General features: G+C 51.6%; 5 protein-coding genes across 5 annotated transcripts; 4 read left to right on the forward strand and 1 right to left on the reverse strand.

The window, feature by feature from the left end:
* Window positions 1–2,003: 2,003 nt before the first annotated feature.
* On the forward strand, window positions 2,004–2,411 carry QC763_504167 (uncharacterized protein; the record flags this gene model as incomplete). Its single annotated transcript, XM_062913009.1, has 1 exon — window positions 2,004–2,411. The coding sequence occupies one exon, from the start codon at window positions 2,004–2,006 to the stop codon at window positions 2,409–2,411; it is 408 nt and encodes a 135-aa protein (XP_062764253.1).
* A 494-nt stretch (window positions 2,412–2,905) lies between these two features.
* Window positions 2,906–5,362, forward strand: QC763_504170 (uncharacterized protein). Its single transcript, XM_062913010.1, has 2 exons — window positions 2,906–3,950; window positions 4,026–5,362. The coding sequence occupies exons 1-2, from the start codon at window positions 3,314–3,316 to the stop codon at window positions 4,712–4,714; spliced, it is 1,326 nt and encodes a 441-aa protein (XP_062764254.1). The 5' UTR covers window positions 2,906–3,313; the 3' UTR covers window positions 4,715–5,362.
* QC763_504173 (uncharacterized protein) lies at window positions 4,999–5,903 on the reverse strand (the record flags this gene model as incomplete). Its single annotated transcript, XM_062913011.1, has 2 exons — window positions 4,999–5,482; window positions 5,578–5,903. The coding sequence occupies 2 exons, from the start codon at window positions 5,901–5,903 to the stop codon at window positions 4,999–5,001; spliced, it is 810 nt and encodes a 269-aa protein (XP_062764255.1).
* Window positions 5,904–9,262: 3,359 nt separating this feature from the next.
* On the forward strand, window positions 9,263–9,826 carry QC763_504180 (uncharacterized protein; the record flags this gene model as incomplete). The annotated part of the gene is made up of 1 exon (XM_062913012.1): window positions 9,263–9,826. The coding sequence occupies one exon, from the start codon at window positions 9,263–9,265 to the stop codon at window positions 9,824–9,826; it is 564 nt and encodes a 187-aa protein (XP_062764256.1).
* A 2,753-nt stretch (window positions 9,827–12,579) lies between these two features.
* QC763_0084490 (uncharacterized protein) lies at window positions 12,580–15,039 on the forward strand (the record flags this gene model as incomplete). Its single annotated transcript, XM_062906173.1, has 3 exons — window positions 12,580–13,005; window positions 13,066–14,806; window positions 14,991–15,039. Exons 1-3 carry the CDS (start codon window positions 12,660–12,662, stop codon window positions 15,037–15,039), a joined length of 2,136 nt encoding a protein of 711 aa, XP_062764257.1. The 5' UTR covers window positions 12,580–12,659.
* Window position 15,040: the final 1 nt, after the last annotated feature.

Consider the following 15,040-nt stretch of genomic DNA (forward strand, 5'->3'; position numbering starts at 1 on the left):
GTTTACAGAAGGAATTGATCACCCTGCGATTTCAAAAAGCCGCGAGCGATCGCCAAATATCAGTCTTTTCAATTCAAACAAGCAAAATCCGCGAGAAGAACGAACGTCTACAGCAGGAGTTGATCAAGCTAGAATTCAATATCCAAGAGAGCGGTCGTCAAGCAACAATCTGTCGGTCCCAAAACAAAGAGCTGCGTAAGGAGAATGAGCGTATCAACAAGGGGTCAGACAACCTGCGATTGGATAGATATGAGGGTCATCGACAACTAGTGTCTGAAAGAGACAGGCTGCGTGATGACATGGAGCGTTTGCAGAACGAATTGAATGCCGGGAGAGCGCGGGGAGATGAGGTGAGACGGTTGAAGGATGAAATAAGAAAGATTCAAGCCGACAAGGAGGAGTTGGAGCGCAACACAAACGCCATGCGTTCACAGCAAGTTGGGAGTGGAACACAAGGAGCGTCCCTTGGACCACAAACGCCCCATCGACCAACCTATGGAACACAGGGAACACACCAAGAAACGGCCTCCTATGGAACAAACTATGGAACAAAGCAAGGAACGAATCAAGGAACGAATCACGGAACGAATCAAGGAACAGGCCAAGGACAATCCTACACAACGCAGCAAAGAACGCTTTATGGATCATCCTATACAACGCAGCAAGGAACAACCGAAGACAATCCTATACAGCGCAGCAGAGGAGTTCCTATGGACTAACCCAAGGAACGCCGTAACCAACACCTCAACAACCATCGCCACCTCAACAACCACCTCCGCCGCCGCCTAAAGAACCACCGCCACCACTGCCCCAAGAAACACCTCAGGCAGCGAACCAAGGAGTGTCCCAGGTAGCTAACCAAGGACCACCTGAGGGAGCGAACCAAGAAAACCCTCAGGGAGCGTTCCAAGGAAGATCTCAGGCAACGATCCAAGAAAGCCCCGAGGGAGCGATCCCAGGAACACCTCAGGGGGCCATCCATGAGACATCTCAGGGAGCGATCCAAGAAACACCTCAGGAATCAATCCAAAGAACTCCCAAGTATCGCCGGCAGTTGAAGACAACAGAAGTCCTGCCGAGACACAAGACTTGCTGCGCAAAATCGAAAGACTACATACCCAGAGGGACAACGCAGAGCGCGAAGTAACTCGCTTACAGTCACAAAATCAAGCTGCTGAATTTTATAATCAGGAGTTAGAGGCCCAATTCGAACGTTTAGAACAAGAACTAGCGGCCGAACGATCAAGGCCGCCTGCTGGTGTCGAGGGAGGTTCCGAAATGACACCCGACGTCGACAAACCAAACCGCACAATCCCCAATCTACAAAAGCAATTATCCGTCGAGCGAGAGGAGAAGTAGCTGAAGGAAGTTCAATGCCAGTTCAGAATTCAGGAACTGCAGGATGAAATCAACAGTCTTCGGGACAACGAGCACGAAAGCATTAGCACCAGCTCCCCTCAACCTGAACCTGGCACGACAAGTGTCAACCGGGTCACCGACCAAGAGCTTATTAGCCGTTTCGTGGACCTGCGGGAGGATATCGACAAAGTGATCTGAAACAGGGCTTGGTACGACCTCGAGTCGCCGGCGGTTCTCGACGACCAAGAACAGCAGGATGAATACATGCCAACTCTCTACAGCCACGAAGGCTGGGGCTCGCAGCCAGTCTTGGATCGAACCAACACGTAACGTTCGACGTGGTATGAGAAGCTGTTGGGTACCATTTTCAGCAGAGAAACTTACGGGCTCGAGGGTATCACGATCGAGTCTGACTCTTCAAACCAGCCGCATTATGTCGAGTCGGGCTTGGAGGCATTTGAACGTCTTGTCAGCTCGTATAATGGTATGCCTCTTTTTCCCTTGCATTCCATGTCCTTGAATCAAACAACGCTTTCTGTCTAGTTGACCCAGAAAAAGCCCAAGCCTGGCGTAGTGCCACCGTCGCCTGCGTGGGTCAATGTCAGGTGAAGCCAGGGACCCCCAACACAGCTTTCAATACACTCATGGCTGTTTTCAGGCCAGTTATCAGTTCTTCTTTGACCCAGGAGGCGGGGGGAGACTTGACACGGGCCGTCTGGACCCTTGACGACGACGCCTTCGGGCTCAAGTTGAAGATGCGCATGTACATTCCAGAATGCCACATAAAAGAATTTTATGAGGACGACGAGAGACCGCATATGGTTCAGGACCATGGCTGGGTAAAACCTGTGGCTATCGTGGGTGCTGATGATGGGCGGCTGCCTAGGGAGAGAGATGAGAAGATTTCATACATGATCTTTGGTGCCTTGACGAAGGGATGGGACGATGTGTTGGTGAAGGCACACGTTGCCGTTACTGGCGGAAACGTACAGGCGTCAAAGCCAGAGCATGCTGCTCGTGATCTACGAGAAGACGACAATTATGACGACTGAAAACATATGCACGTAACGTAGTTGGCAGGAAGTTCTTGTTCCCAATAGATTTGGAGATGGCGCAACTTTTGCCTTTATTGCTGCTCGCCAACAGTTGTGCATTACATGCTCAGAACAGTGCTATATCGTCCTGTTTGGCGAGAAGGGATGCCCTATTCCCAGTCGTACATACCTGAGTATTCCCTAAATTGCTGATGACACACTCACACCACCCTTTCAAAAGGACCACCCATGGCCAATCTTATCAGCCAAGTCCGCCAAGTCTCAGGGCTGAACGCCAATCTCCTCACGGGTTGTCCCGCACTTTATGCTTGATGAACCTTATGCTGGGCCATTATCTGTCCGCGGAGGATACCGTCCAGTCCACCTAGGCACTTCCTCGTTCGGTGTTTGTATCTGATGCCTGTGCCGCCCGCCACTTCTCACTTGACAGGGTCGATCATCAGCCTTTACGGCATCAAACTCAGGACATGAGTAAGCACCCACTGCAGCATGCATGTCAACACATCTCGGAAGGGTGGTTTCATTGGTCTGACAAAATCCCCGATGCTCACATTTTCTTGGGTGGCTTTCTACAAGTGCATCTGGATTGTCTAAACCTGTCTTGGGGGTCGGAGGGATGGCGGTGGTTATTTTGGACGAAATATATTGGTCAGCTCGTAGAGCAGGCAGGAGGTTTCTTCAGCTGAGCAGGTAGTGGTGGTCTTGTCAGTGCTTACATAGCTACTTGAGCCTCCCAGATGTCAGTTTGAGGGGATTCAGTTCTTCTTCTGTTTCTTCTCAGCTTGATAATCTGCAAAGAGCCCCTGATCTGGCAACTTGCGTGTTTCGGCACTTGCATCGAACCGACATACCTAGCTACCCGACAGCTTGGGAAGGATTCTCAGATCCACCCGCCCGCTATGGACCAACGAGAGAAAGCTCCCTTCTTGGCCAGCTCCAGGGACATGGAGGAAGCAGCACAACATGCTGACTCCACCCAGCCGCAACAACAACACCGCCGTGACCTAAGGAGCACCGTTCGCATCCTAGGAGCAACAACCTGCCTCCTCGTCTTCCTCCTCCACATCCTCCTCCAAGTTCCGCTAACCACCACCAGCACCACCACCCTCCAGCCCCATCACCACCATGCCTCCAACCCCCCCCGATCCATCACCCACCCCACCATCAAAAAGCGCATCCCGGGCGAACACGTCGTCCTAGCCGACTGTCGCGACCGCAAAAACGTCGTCTCCTCCCAGATGGCCTACTACGTCGGCGACCCCGGCCCCATCCCCGGCGACGTCGCTATAGTGGAGACACCCCCCGGTCAAACCGCCCTCTGGATCAACACCGAGACCTCTGCCCTCTTCTACAACAGCAACGTTACCTTCACCGCCTGGCTCGGCCCCAAGGTAGGCGACGGGCAGTTTGCCGGGACGGGTGACAACGGCTACGGGAATTTTACTTGTTGGCAGAGGTTCAAGTTTGATCTGTATCGCTACAACAATGATACGATTTGCTCGGGGGTGTATGCTTGTAATCATGATGCTATGCCTGGTTGGTATCCCCTCCCCCACCCCCCATCCCATCTTGATGATTTTCGGGAAGTGTACTGATGGGGTTGGGCTTCAGCGGTGTTGCCTACTCCCGGGGCGGGTTCGAGTCCGGGGGCGGGGGCCGGGGCGGCTCCAGAGGCGGCCCCAAGCGGCGGTCTCTCACAGGGAGCAATGATAGGGATCATTGTCGCCGTTGTCGGGTCAGTGCTTTTTGGGATTGCGATGGGGGTTTTCTGGTGGTACTGGCGGCGGACAAGACAGCGGCAGCAACAACAACAACAACAAGGGGACGAGTCACCTGAGCCAAAGACGGAGAATAATGAAGCGTCACTTCCGCCGCCGACATATGCCTCGGCTGTTTTGCCTCAGTCGCCAGCTGCTGCGCCCAAGTTTGAGCTTGCGCCGGGGACGCTGTATGAGATGGATGGGCAGTGGTACCGCGTGGAAATGGCGACTGATACTTCGAGGTATGAGATGGATGCGCAGAGTGTCAAGAAAGGGGGTGGGGTTGCGAGTGAGGAGGTGGAAAATGAGGAGGGGGAGAGTCCGACTAGTTCTGCAGAGGGGAGTAGTCTGTCAGCGATGACGAGGGGTGATACTGTAAGTTCTGTCAACTCGCCGGTTTTGACGCCGGTGAATGCCGAAGGGAGGGTTGTGTCGCCGCCTGTGGCCGGAATGCCGGTGCCGGTGTTGGTTCCTATTCCTGGGCCTGGGGCAGATGATCATGCTGAGAGTCAGGCTCATGTAAAGACCGGTTCTGGTTGATAATGGAAGGCTTGTGTCATTGGGATGGGGAGTACCTCACGTAGCTGAAAATGAAAATAGTGATCTTGACACCTGCAGAGCACTAACGACATGGACCGTTTCCCGGGCAGACGAGATTACCTTGTCTTTCAGTTCACCTGCTCGAAATTGTTTACTTCGATTCCTCCAATAGTTCAACTACAGCATTCTGCCTCTTTTTGACGGCCTTCTCTAGAGGAGTTTGGCTGTCTTTGCCACCACGGAGCGATTTATCTGCGCCGCGAGCCAGCAAGAGGCGAACAACGTCAGCATAACCTCCTCCCGCGGCTCCAAAGAGGGCTATTCTGGGCGACTTGTCCTGTGCGTTGACCTTGGCCCCCTTCAATAGCAACTCCTGGCTGTATCAAACCTCCCAGCCCAAAAAGCCCAGCGCAAAGGCGTGTTCCCACCCGGTCCTTAGCATCGACCTCGGCACCGCGTTCAAGGAGGAGCTTAATGATGGACACATCTCCTGCGTGTGCAAAGATATGCAACGCCGTCTCGTTGCGGCGAACCCTGATGGAAACAGGCACGCCAATCTCCAGCAGCTTGCGCACAATGTTCCGATAGCCCAGCTGCGCCGCGTCGATCAACGCTGTCTGCATGTGTGTGAGGGGGATCACGAGATGGTCAGAGTTCCCCGAGGTGAGCATCTTGAACATGAACTCAAACTTCTTGTGCGCCGAAGCCTCCAAGCGCTTCTCCGGAGCCTTCAGGGCAGCATTCGACGCTCTCTTTGCCGTCTCTGCCCTGGATTCATCTTTGCCAGCGTGCCGTAACAGGTTAGCTCAGCATGTTGCCCGTCTTAGACTGAGAAACAAGTGTCACAAGAGACAAAGCCTCACTTGAGTTCTGTCAGTTGCAGGCATAGATTCATATTTCCTTGTTGCGCGGCCACCGTGCTCGGCAAAAGTCCAAGGTTGTTCCTTTTGACCACCAAGTGCAGCATGTACTTTGCCTGCGGCCACTCGGACTCCTGCCATGCAAGCTGGTGGATATCGAAACAGTTTAGAAATGTCCCCACAAGCGCGTGAAAGACTGTATAGCCAGCCATGTTGCTGTCAAACCCCTGACACAGCTGCATGTAGCAGGCTGAGATCTCGGCAGGGCAGTGGATCCTGCATAAGGACATGATCAAGACGACCTCCTTGGGCCCGAACGGGGTGGACATCGCGGCCAGCAGCGGAAGGTGCTTCATGACGAAGTATGAGACGACTGATGACACGGTCTTTACGTCGGTGTGCTGTGCGAGGGCTCTCCTTGGTGAGGATGCGGTGCAGAATGGCACCGACAACCCTTATGTCGCCCTTGGAGGACCACTTGGTAATGTGGCCTTCGAAACGCTCCGACTGCTCGGCTATTTCTTGCGCTGAATGTCGGTCATCGCATCCTAGAGAGAAAGCTCTCGGAAGAGTGGTATGAATTCGGCCTTACCGGTGCCCAATAAACTCTTGTACCTGCATGGCTTGTTGGCAGCGCGCCGCCATCCTCCAGCTGAAAAGAAGTTCCAGAGTCCTCCAGCCTGGTGATCAAATCGACTTCCACCGAGTTTCGGAGTGCGATCAGAACTTTGAAGATGCAGTTAGGCCCTGTTCGAGCTCTGATGGGAGCGAAAGAAGCCGGCCAAGGGAGCTCACCGTTTCCTGGTTTTACATCCCGGTGCAGAATGGTGTGCCACCCTGACGGGAAGCTACTGTATCCATGGAGAGAGCCGTTGTTCCGAGTTGCCTCGAGTCCGTAATGGCAGCGTGACAAAGCTGATCCCAAGGCCTCGACAAAAGTCCAAGCCACATTGTCTGGAAACATCACACTGTCGAAAGCCGGCAAGGACCGGGGAGTTAGCCGCAGAAACCGGGCAGAGCGACGAGCTCCATGGCGGCATGACTCACGTGTTCTTTTCCAGAGTTGCCTCCAGTTCCTTGAATTGACAGAACTCGGTGTATATCTCCATCTTGGTGTCGCTGAGTTCGTGATGAACATATTGGATAATGCGGGGATGGTCCAACGTCATGTAACATCAAAGCTCCATATCTGTGTCCCGTATATGCTTCTCGCGTGCCCTCTGCTGTATCCATGGGGGAAACCGAATGACCTTTTTGGCAAAGTTTCAGAGCTCATCTCCGTCAGCGACCATCGTCACACAACCACACCAGGCGACACGAACGTTATGGCACAGCGTGCATTCTACCCAAAATACATCCCCATAGGCGCCCCTCCCCATCATATCCCGGTCTTGGTGCTGCTGGTGAACTCGTGGGGATAGCAACGCCCGTCGGTCCGAGGGTAGCATCTGATCATGGCTTTGCTTCCATCGTCGGTCAGTTTCGCGTCAAAGCGCGAGGATCCATCCTCTGTTGTCTCAGTTGTCTCTTGCGAAGCGTCGAAAGGGTAGCTCGCTATCAATACCATTGACCGTTGATAGCGGCCCCTTTTCATTCATGGTTAGAGTCGATTGGATTGTCTCCACGTAGTGAAACGGGCACCTACCTACCTACCTACCTGGAAAGGTACGTGACCTGTGTGATCGTTGAGATGAGACTCTTTTCTGGAGCTGCTGAACTTGTGTGCTCTGATGTTCGGTTTCTTTTGTTTTTTTCCTTATACGTCTATTTTGCCTCTCAGGTAGGCTGTGTTGGTTTCTTCCTCGCCTGGCTCTTTCATGGTCTTTTCTTCTCCTTCATCGGTAAGATAAGTTAGTGCGCTCCAAGCAATGGCCGAGAGAACTTTCGCTGCTGTCTCCTTGAGCTTCAGCTCTTTGCTGGTGGTATACAAGGCAAGTAATAGCCCTAATTCTCATCTCGGGACTCCCAGATTAGTGGATGGCTGACGGTGGCAGACCAGAAGGCTCAATGCGTTAGTGACGTTGCTGAAGCATAGCAAAAACACACGGCTTTTCAATGCGGCGCAGAGCCTCGGCTATCTTCGTGAGGACATCTCCTCTGAGACGACCAGAAAGGGGACCCGCGACTACCGCTATGGCTTCGTCTTTGCCAAGCCCAGGAGGCTTTGATTCGGGAGCCCGGCCGACGTGTCTGTGGGGTTTCTCCTGATAGACACCCAGGCGCCTCTGAGTATGCCCAGTCTGACAGACAGGGCGGCCCTGGCCCTCACACTGGCCGAGAGCTTCAGTCGGCTACACGCTGTGAATTGTCTGCATAAGGGGTTGCGAAGACACAATGTTCTGTTCCTTCCCCGACGCTCACAGTGGCACACCGGGGGCAGTATTTCGACAGCCAGTCATCTCTGGGTTTGAGCTCGCCCAGCCCCAGTTTGAGCCAAGCTGGACATCGCCCAGCTGGCCGAATCCTGCTCACGACCTCTACAAGCAACCGCGCGTGCAAGCGGACCCTGGCCGGAGAGCCGAAGACAGCGAGCAAGGCTCCGAGTCGTATAGGAAGGAGCACGACATCTACGCCCTCGGTGTGATTCGGGTTGAGATTGCGTGCTGGCAGCCCGTCCATGCCATTCTGCGGGTTGACCTAGAGCAGGCAAGTCTTAGGGACACAATGCCTGTGAAGAGACGTCTGTTGGAGTCTCATGTCCTGCCAAAGGTTCGATTTAACATGGGGGGACACTGTGTGCGATGTGATGGAGGCCTGCCTTAGTGGTTTGGATCTCCCAGAGCCGGGACTCGGCGAAGTCAACCTTGAGAGAGATATGTCCGTTCAAGAGCGTTTCTATTCGGACGTTGTCCAAGAGTTGAAGTTACTCCATGTGTAGGGGGGACATTATTAGCTAAGCTACCCACCTACCTAGACAGAATATCACTGTCCAGGTACTTGTGTGGATGTTCTTGCACGTACTAAAGCCTACCTGTACCCGAATCTCGTTCATCCTCATAATGGGCTCAAAGCCTTGGTCAATGGCCACATTGCCGTCTACTCCTCTTTGCCTCATTTGCTATCCATTAGCCCTCGAGTTGCAGAACCCCTTACTAATGTGCCAACGACGTCTGGGCGTTTGGTACACACCTAGCCACGTTTGTGACACTTGCTGGACCTCAAGACGGGGTACCATCAGCTGATTGCGGCTGGAACCAATCTTCACCAATGCAGGCTGGTGCGACTGCCAAGTCTGGCTCGTGGATGAAAATTTCGGACGTCCAGAAATACACAAGACTGTTCCCGCCGCTTGATCATACCTAACTGATAGAACAATGGGGACCCCTTCCGCTGGCAACGCACCGAGACGGTCTCGATCTGCAGGGCTTATATCCTTCTTAGAAAGCCTGCTCGAGTCAGAAAAACGGAGCTCCTCAGCACCGAAGGGTAGGCCACGCAGCTAGCTATGGCATCTTTCGTAAAGGACATGCTCTGATTTGCCGCTATGTGCTCCAGAACGGAGTTGATCCCAACGTCCGTGGGAAAATGGACGTAACGCCATTGCTTGATAGCCCGCATGGGGGGTCACCGTGACGCTGCTGAGGTCCTTTTGTCCTGCGGCGCGGATCCGGAACCTCGCAGTTTATTATACTCCACGCCTCTTACCCTGCTGATCTGGCAAAGAGGAAGGAAAGAGCGGGACGAGTCGATGGGCATCATCCAGCTACTGCTCGAAAAAGGGGCCGACCCGAATGGTGCTGATGACGATGGTGATATCTCACTGATTTCATGTTCTGTGTTCCAGCAGGTCGAGGTCACGCAGTTGCTCCTCAAACACGGTGCCCAAGTTGACGTAGCAAACAACGACGGAAAGAAGGCTATCCATGCGGCTGCCACGGAGTGCGATCCGAGAATGATACGACTCCTCCTGGAAGCCGGGGCGGACCCCAATATTACAACCAAACCCAAATTTTGGCCCCTACGGAGGGCCGTCCTAACTTCCAACATGGAACTTCTGAATCTTCTCCTCAGTCATGGCGCAGACGTCAATTTGTCGGATAGCAAGGGCAGAAACATTGTTCACTTCGCTTGCGCACAATCTGATGCCAACATCCTCAAGAGGGTCGTAGAGGCCAGTCCCGATGCTCTTCCGCAGCAGCATGATGACAATGGAGGAACGCCCCTGCACGTCGCCGTGCAGAACGACAATGAAGAGATTACCCTAGCTCTGATGGAACTTGGTGGTGCTAGTAAAAGGCAGCGGGCGGAGTAAGGTCATTACCTAGAAATCGAAATCCCCGTCAAGTATAAGACTTCAACTCAGGTAACTTGGGGATATCGAAGAAACGGCTTGTTCGAAGCCAGTCAACTTCTTCGTGTCTTTTCATAGTGTCTGCGCGTTCATTCGTTTATGTAGGTACTAGGGAGAGACTTGAAGCAAGTTTTTTCCATACTTTTATGCCTTCTGTAACCTCGTCGGAGTGCACTTCTGTGAGTTCTGTGAATTTGCCGGTTTTTGATACCGGTAAATGCGGAAGGGAGGGTGGTATCGCCTCCAATTCTGTGGTTGCTCCCAGTTCATCTGGTCCCACCTTTTCTGTAAGGCCCACAGGTTGCTTGCTCTAGATTAGGGCTTTTGTTGACCAGTATATCCCACACACCTTTTGTAGCTTTTCTTTTCTCTGTCACATTTCACCATCATCACTTTTTTCTCACAGCTTTTTGCCTCGCTTTGCACACCAATAATCACTGCCACTGTCCCTCTCTTTCTGTGGTTAAAATGCCGGTAACGTATATTATAAGCGAGTCGTACATATAAGCGAGTCGTACAGTCTCCACCACGACGTGTCCTCCTTATACCTAACATTAATTTTTTCCATAACCTAATATGCCTCTTACTTTAAAGGAAGCCAGGATACTCCTAGCCCTTAAGGCTCTTCGAAGTAATAAAAGTTAAGCCTCCGAGCTATAGCTAAGCTCTATAACGTACTAGCTATAACTCTCTCTAACCGACGCGCCGGCCGGCTTACACGACGCGATATAATACCTAATTCGAAAAAGCTATTATCCGATATATTATTAAGCTATATATACGAGCTTTTCTATTAAGATTACGTAGTGTAAAAGATATAATTAACTAATTACTACGCGTATATAACGCGCTTTTTATTAATAAGCTTTCAATATATAATTTTGTGACGAACCCCTATCCAGAACCTCTGAAAAGGATACTGGTTGAAGGCACTTCTGAACAATCCTAGTTCGGTACAGCTAAACAGTGTACAACAATGGCTTGTCTCCATCACAATAGTCTGAATACCAACGATTGTGACTTGTATTGCATACTGCGGAACTGTCTATCTACGCCAGCCAGTTCCTCCGTATATATAGTCCTCGTGCCAAGCCGTGATCAGTCTCCCAAGGCCACTAATCCCCTCTGTTTAGTCTGCTCAGTCTGCTCAGTGCCCTGATCACACTGATCACTCCTATTCAGCCTGCTCAGTGCCCTGACCACACTGATCACCCTGCTCAGTCTGCTTAGTGCCCTGACCACACTGATCACTCTTGTTCTTCACTGTGATTGGCTCCCCTATACGTTCTCCTGATTGGCCCCTATTCCCGTGGCCCCACAACCGTCCTGCACCAGGGTTGTGACATTTTATACTTTCCGCGATGCTTTTTTCGCCTTTATAATGGAAAAGAATATATAAAGTAGCTCTACGGGTACTAGCTTTATACTATACGATCTAGAGAAGGTACATTCTAAGCTAAATATAAAGCTTTATACGTTAATATCTTTATCTTTAAGGCCGGGCACGGTACTCCCTTAGCTCTCTTAAATACTATATAACCCTCGAAAAGCTACTTTATAGTTAAAACTTATTAAAACTCGGATATTAAATCACTAAAGTAGCTCTCCAATATCTATATTAGCTACTATAGATCGATTAGCTAAAGGTATGATAACTGTAATACACAAGGTGGCTCTTCTCCGTATAGAGCTCTCGGCACTGCAAAAGGCCAATGAGGTATTTAGTAAGAGACGGAGAGCCAAAAAAACATATGTGAGGCTTGGAGGGTCACTTGCCGTACAAGAGGCACAGGATCTACTAGATCAGAAGGCTGTAGGCGAGCAGGTAATCCAGGAAAATTGACAAAGTGGTGGTGGTACAGGGGGGTCTCGTACGAAGACTCAGTGCTGTGGTATATGCGGCAAGCCTGGCCATAATGCGCGCACTTGCCAGGATGCTGAAGAAGCCTCAGATTTAGCTGCTTCTGATATAATTATAGTCGGTTCCTAGTGTTGTGGTGTAGCAATTGAGGATAGCTGTTGTAGGGTGGTGGAGACTGTACGACTCGCTTATATGTACGACTCGCTTATATGTACGACTCGCTTATAATATACGTTACCGGTATTGGTCTATTCCTAATCGTAATATAACATTGAGCGGGATAGTAAGGGGAAGACTGGATCTGGGTGATGGCGGCAGGCCGGTTTCTTTTGATGATGAGTAGGTACCGAGGTAGTAGGAGTGAAATCTGTATGCAATTTCTGACCAAATAATTCTTCCTAACCGTACTTTAGTCAATGTTAACGACCTATGGCTAGGTACAGGCGTAGGTCACAGGTGAAAGATTGAATTGCCGGATCAAGAAGAAAAAGAAAGGAAAGAGAAAATAGGTATACTCTCCACAGCGTCCTCTTATACCTCTTACATCCTCCGGACTTCCCCCTCAAAGCATACAAAATATCCACCAGAATTATCCGAACTTCCTCGTATCTCTTCCTCGTATCTCCTCTTACCTCCTGGCTCCCACATCAATTGCAAGCCTCCCACATCAATCGTCCAATAACCCTAACCCGGACATCATCCCATAATAGTCAAGACAGTCAACCGGTCTTCGCTCCAGTAGCCAGACCGCACTTCTCTTCTAATTTACCTTACCCCGCACTGAAACCCAGCTCGAGGCTGAACCGAATTTCTCCTGTGCTCTTCCCCTGAACCTTTCACCATCTCCCTCGACCCTCGACTCTCAAAACATCTCACAGAACAAAAACTCACCATTTGCTTGCTTCTGAATTGCTCCCCATCAGTGACTTAACCATGTCACACCCCCACAGCCGGCAGATATGCACCGACTGCACCGTAATCTTCCAAAAGGCAGGTTCTGTCTTGACATCGGGAATCATCGAAACAGTCTCGTCCCTGCCATTGGATCAGTCATACCGAGACCGAATAATCCGACACGTTCATCAAAACCAATGTGACATGTGCTCTCTCATCAGCAACACCATCCCGGCAATCAATGACCCCCTAGACTCCAAAAGAACAGCAGAGCTCAGGTTTACTCTGCTGCACAACCTGACGAGTGTGAATCTCAGGCTTTGGGAGTTTTGTGCCGAGGACCAAAAGGCTAGATCTCATGCAGGGGGTTTGAGCATCGAAGATGGTGAGGAACGTGACATCATGTGTGGGTGGAGCTGTGGAGGCTGATACTTGTATGTGTTAGTTCGGAATGGAAGAAGTACCCGCATACTCAGTGCCCCTACTACATGGTCAGCTGAAACGCTGGGCCAGATCAAGGACTGGTTGGAAACATGCCTTTCATCGCATGCCCAGTGCGCAAACCGGTCCTCAGGCCGTCTCCCACGGCGTCTGATAGACGTTTGGTCTACCACCGAGCCGCTGCCGAAACACTTTGATCAACTGAGTCTTGAAAACTCTCAGAACATCCGCGTAGTAGTGTCCGAATCTCTGCCCCAAGACACAAAGTACCTCACCCTCAGCCACAGATGGGGCAATCCACCCAAGCTGCTCCTCACCACCCAGACTCAGTTCCTGCTAAAAGAAGACATAGTCCCCCATCTTCTAGCGTGCGACGAAGCAGCGGTATTCCGCCATGCCATCCAAGTCACGCGTGGGCTTGGATTCCGATACATATGGATTGACGCTCTCTGCATCGAGCAAGACAACGGACCAGAGAAAGCAGTTGATATCATGCACATGGACGAGGTCTACACCAATTCATCTTTGAATCTCTCGGCTTCCGTAGCCAGTGTGCTTGACGGGCTAGTCTTTGATCGAGACTTGTCGTCGATCAATCCTTGTCGGGCGACGGTCGTCGTCGAAGCTGGTCAAGAAAGCGTTGCCCTGCAGGCAACTCCCGAAGGGTTTCATTCCTTGCGGGCTGTTGGACCCCTTTACGAACGAGGCTGGGTGTATCAAGAGAGGTTGCTCGCACCGCGCATTGCACATTTCTTGTCGGACCAAGTGTACTGGGAGTGTCATGCTTTGGACGCATCTGAGGTTCTCCCCGAGGGATATCAAGATGGATTGGAGCGCCAGACACGGGGTATGGCGGCGATTACGAAGGGGCTATCTGCTGACGAACTGGAACTGCGATGGTTCCGTCTTGTGGAAGACTACACTGCCACGGCTCTGACATATCCGGATGATCGCCTGCTAGCTGTGTCAGCTTTGGCTAAGCAGTTTTCTTCTGTTGCGAAACGGAACCCGAATGACTATCTGGCGGGGATGTGGAAGGACAGCCTACTGCCTTCGCTGGTGTGGTTGTTAGCTGAATACGAAGAAGGAAGCGAGCCACAACGGTCAAGTGATGCTCCGAGGGAAACAGAAGTGGCACCATCCTGGTCCTGGGCGTCCATCATGGATACAGTATCATGGCCTCAGAGCTCTGAATACACCCGGACAGTGCCTAGTGTCGAATTGGTGGACGTCGAGGTTGACCGAACATCTCAAAATTTGTTTGACGGCACTAATCTATGTCGACTTCGTCTTCGCGGCCATATGCGTAAGATATACCGATACATCGAGAACGGACAGCCTTGGATTAGCATTTCAGGAACAGTCCGGTTCCCGGAAGTATTGGAGATTAATGAGGAATTCTTTGACCACCCGTTGGCCTTGAGCTGGGACACGTGTCGAGAGTCGGTTGCGCTTGCACTGAAAGACGACAGTGACTGGCTGCCTGGTCGGACATATTTTCTGCTTCACATAGGCGCGGAGCAGACGGCGTACTGTGGGGATTGGGAGCCCGCGGCAGAGGAGGGCATAATTCTTGAAAAGACTCCAGAGCATGGAACGTATAGGCGGGTAGGGCATTTTCTTGTGCCCTATCTGTCGATCCAGGATTATGAGAGCTTCGAGCTGGCGGGCGCGTTTCATCGAGGCTTTGAAGGACTGCTGGATGAGAATTCGGGTGATTATCACGAGCTAGACCCTGATGGGAGGTGTGTGATCGACATTATCTAAAGCTCTCATGGAGTAGGTGTTGTGTTACAAGAATCGAGGTTGCTTTCAAGTCTCCTTGAGAGGACCCTCATGTTGCGGGGGCGGAGCTCTCAACGGGCACGAAGTGGGGCACCCTCCCTAGCGCCCGGTGAAGCTCCAGAAACCTGAATCCACCACCTACAGCACCTTCACATCATACATCTCAACGGGTATTCCACCCCTCACCATATGAG

This window comes from Podospora pseudopauciseta (genome assembly GCF_035222475.1).
Source record: "Podospora pseudopauciseta strain CBS 411.78 chromosome 5 map unlocalized CBS411.78m_5.2, whole genome shotgun sequence".
NCBI classification, from domain to species: Eukaryota; Fungi; Ascomycota; class Sordariomycetes; order Sordariales; family Podosporaceae; genus Podospora; species Podospora pseudopauciseta.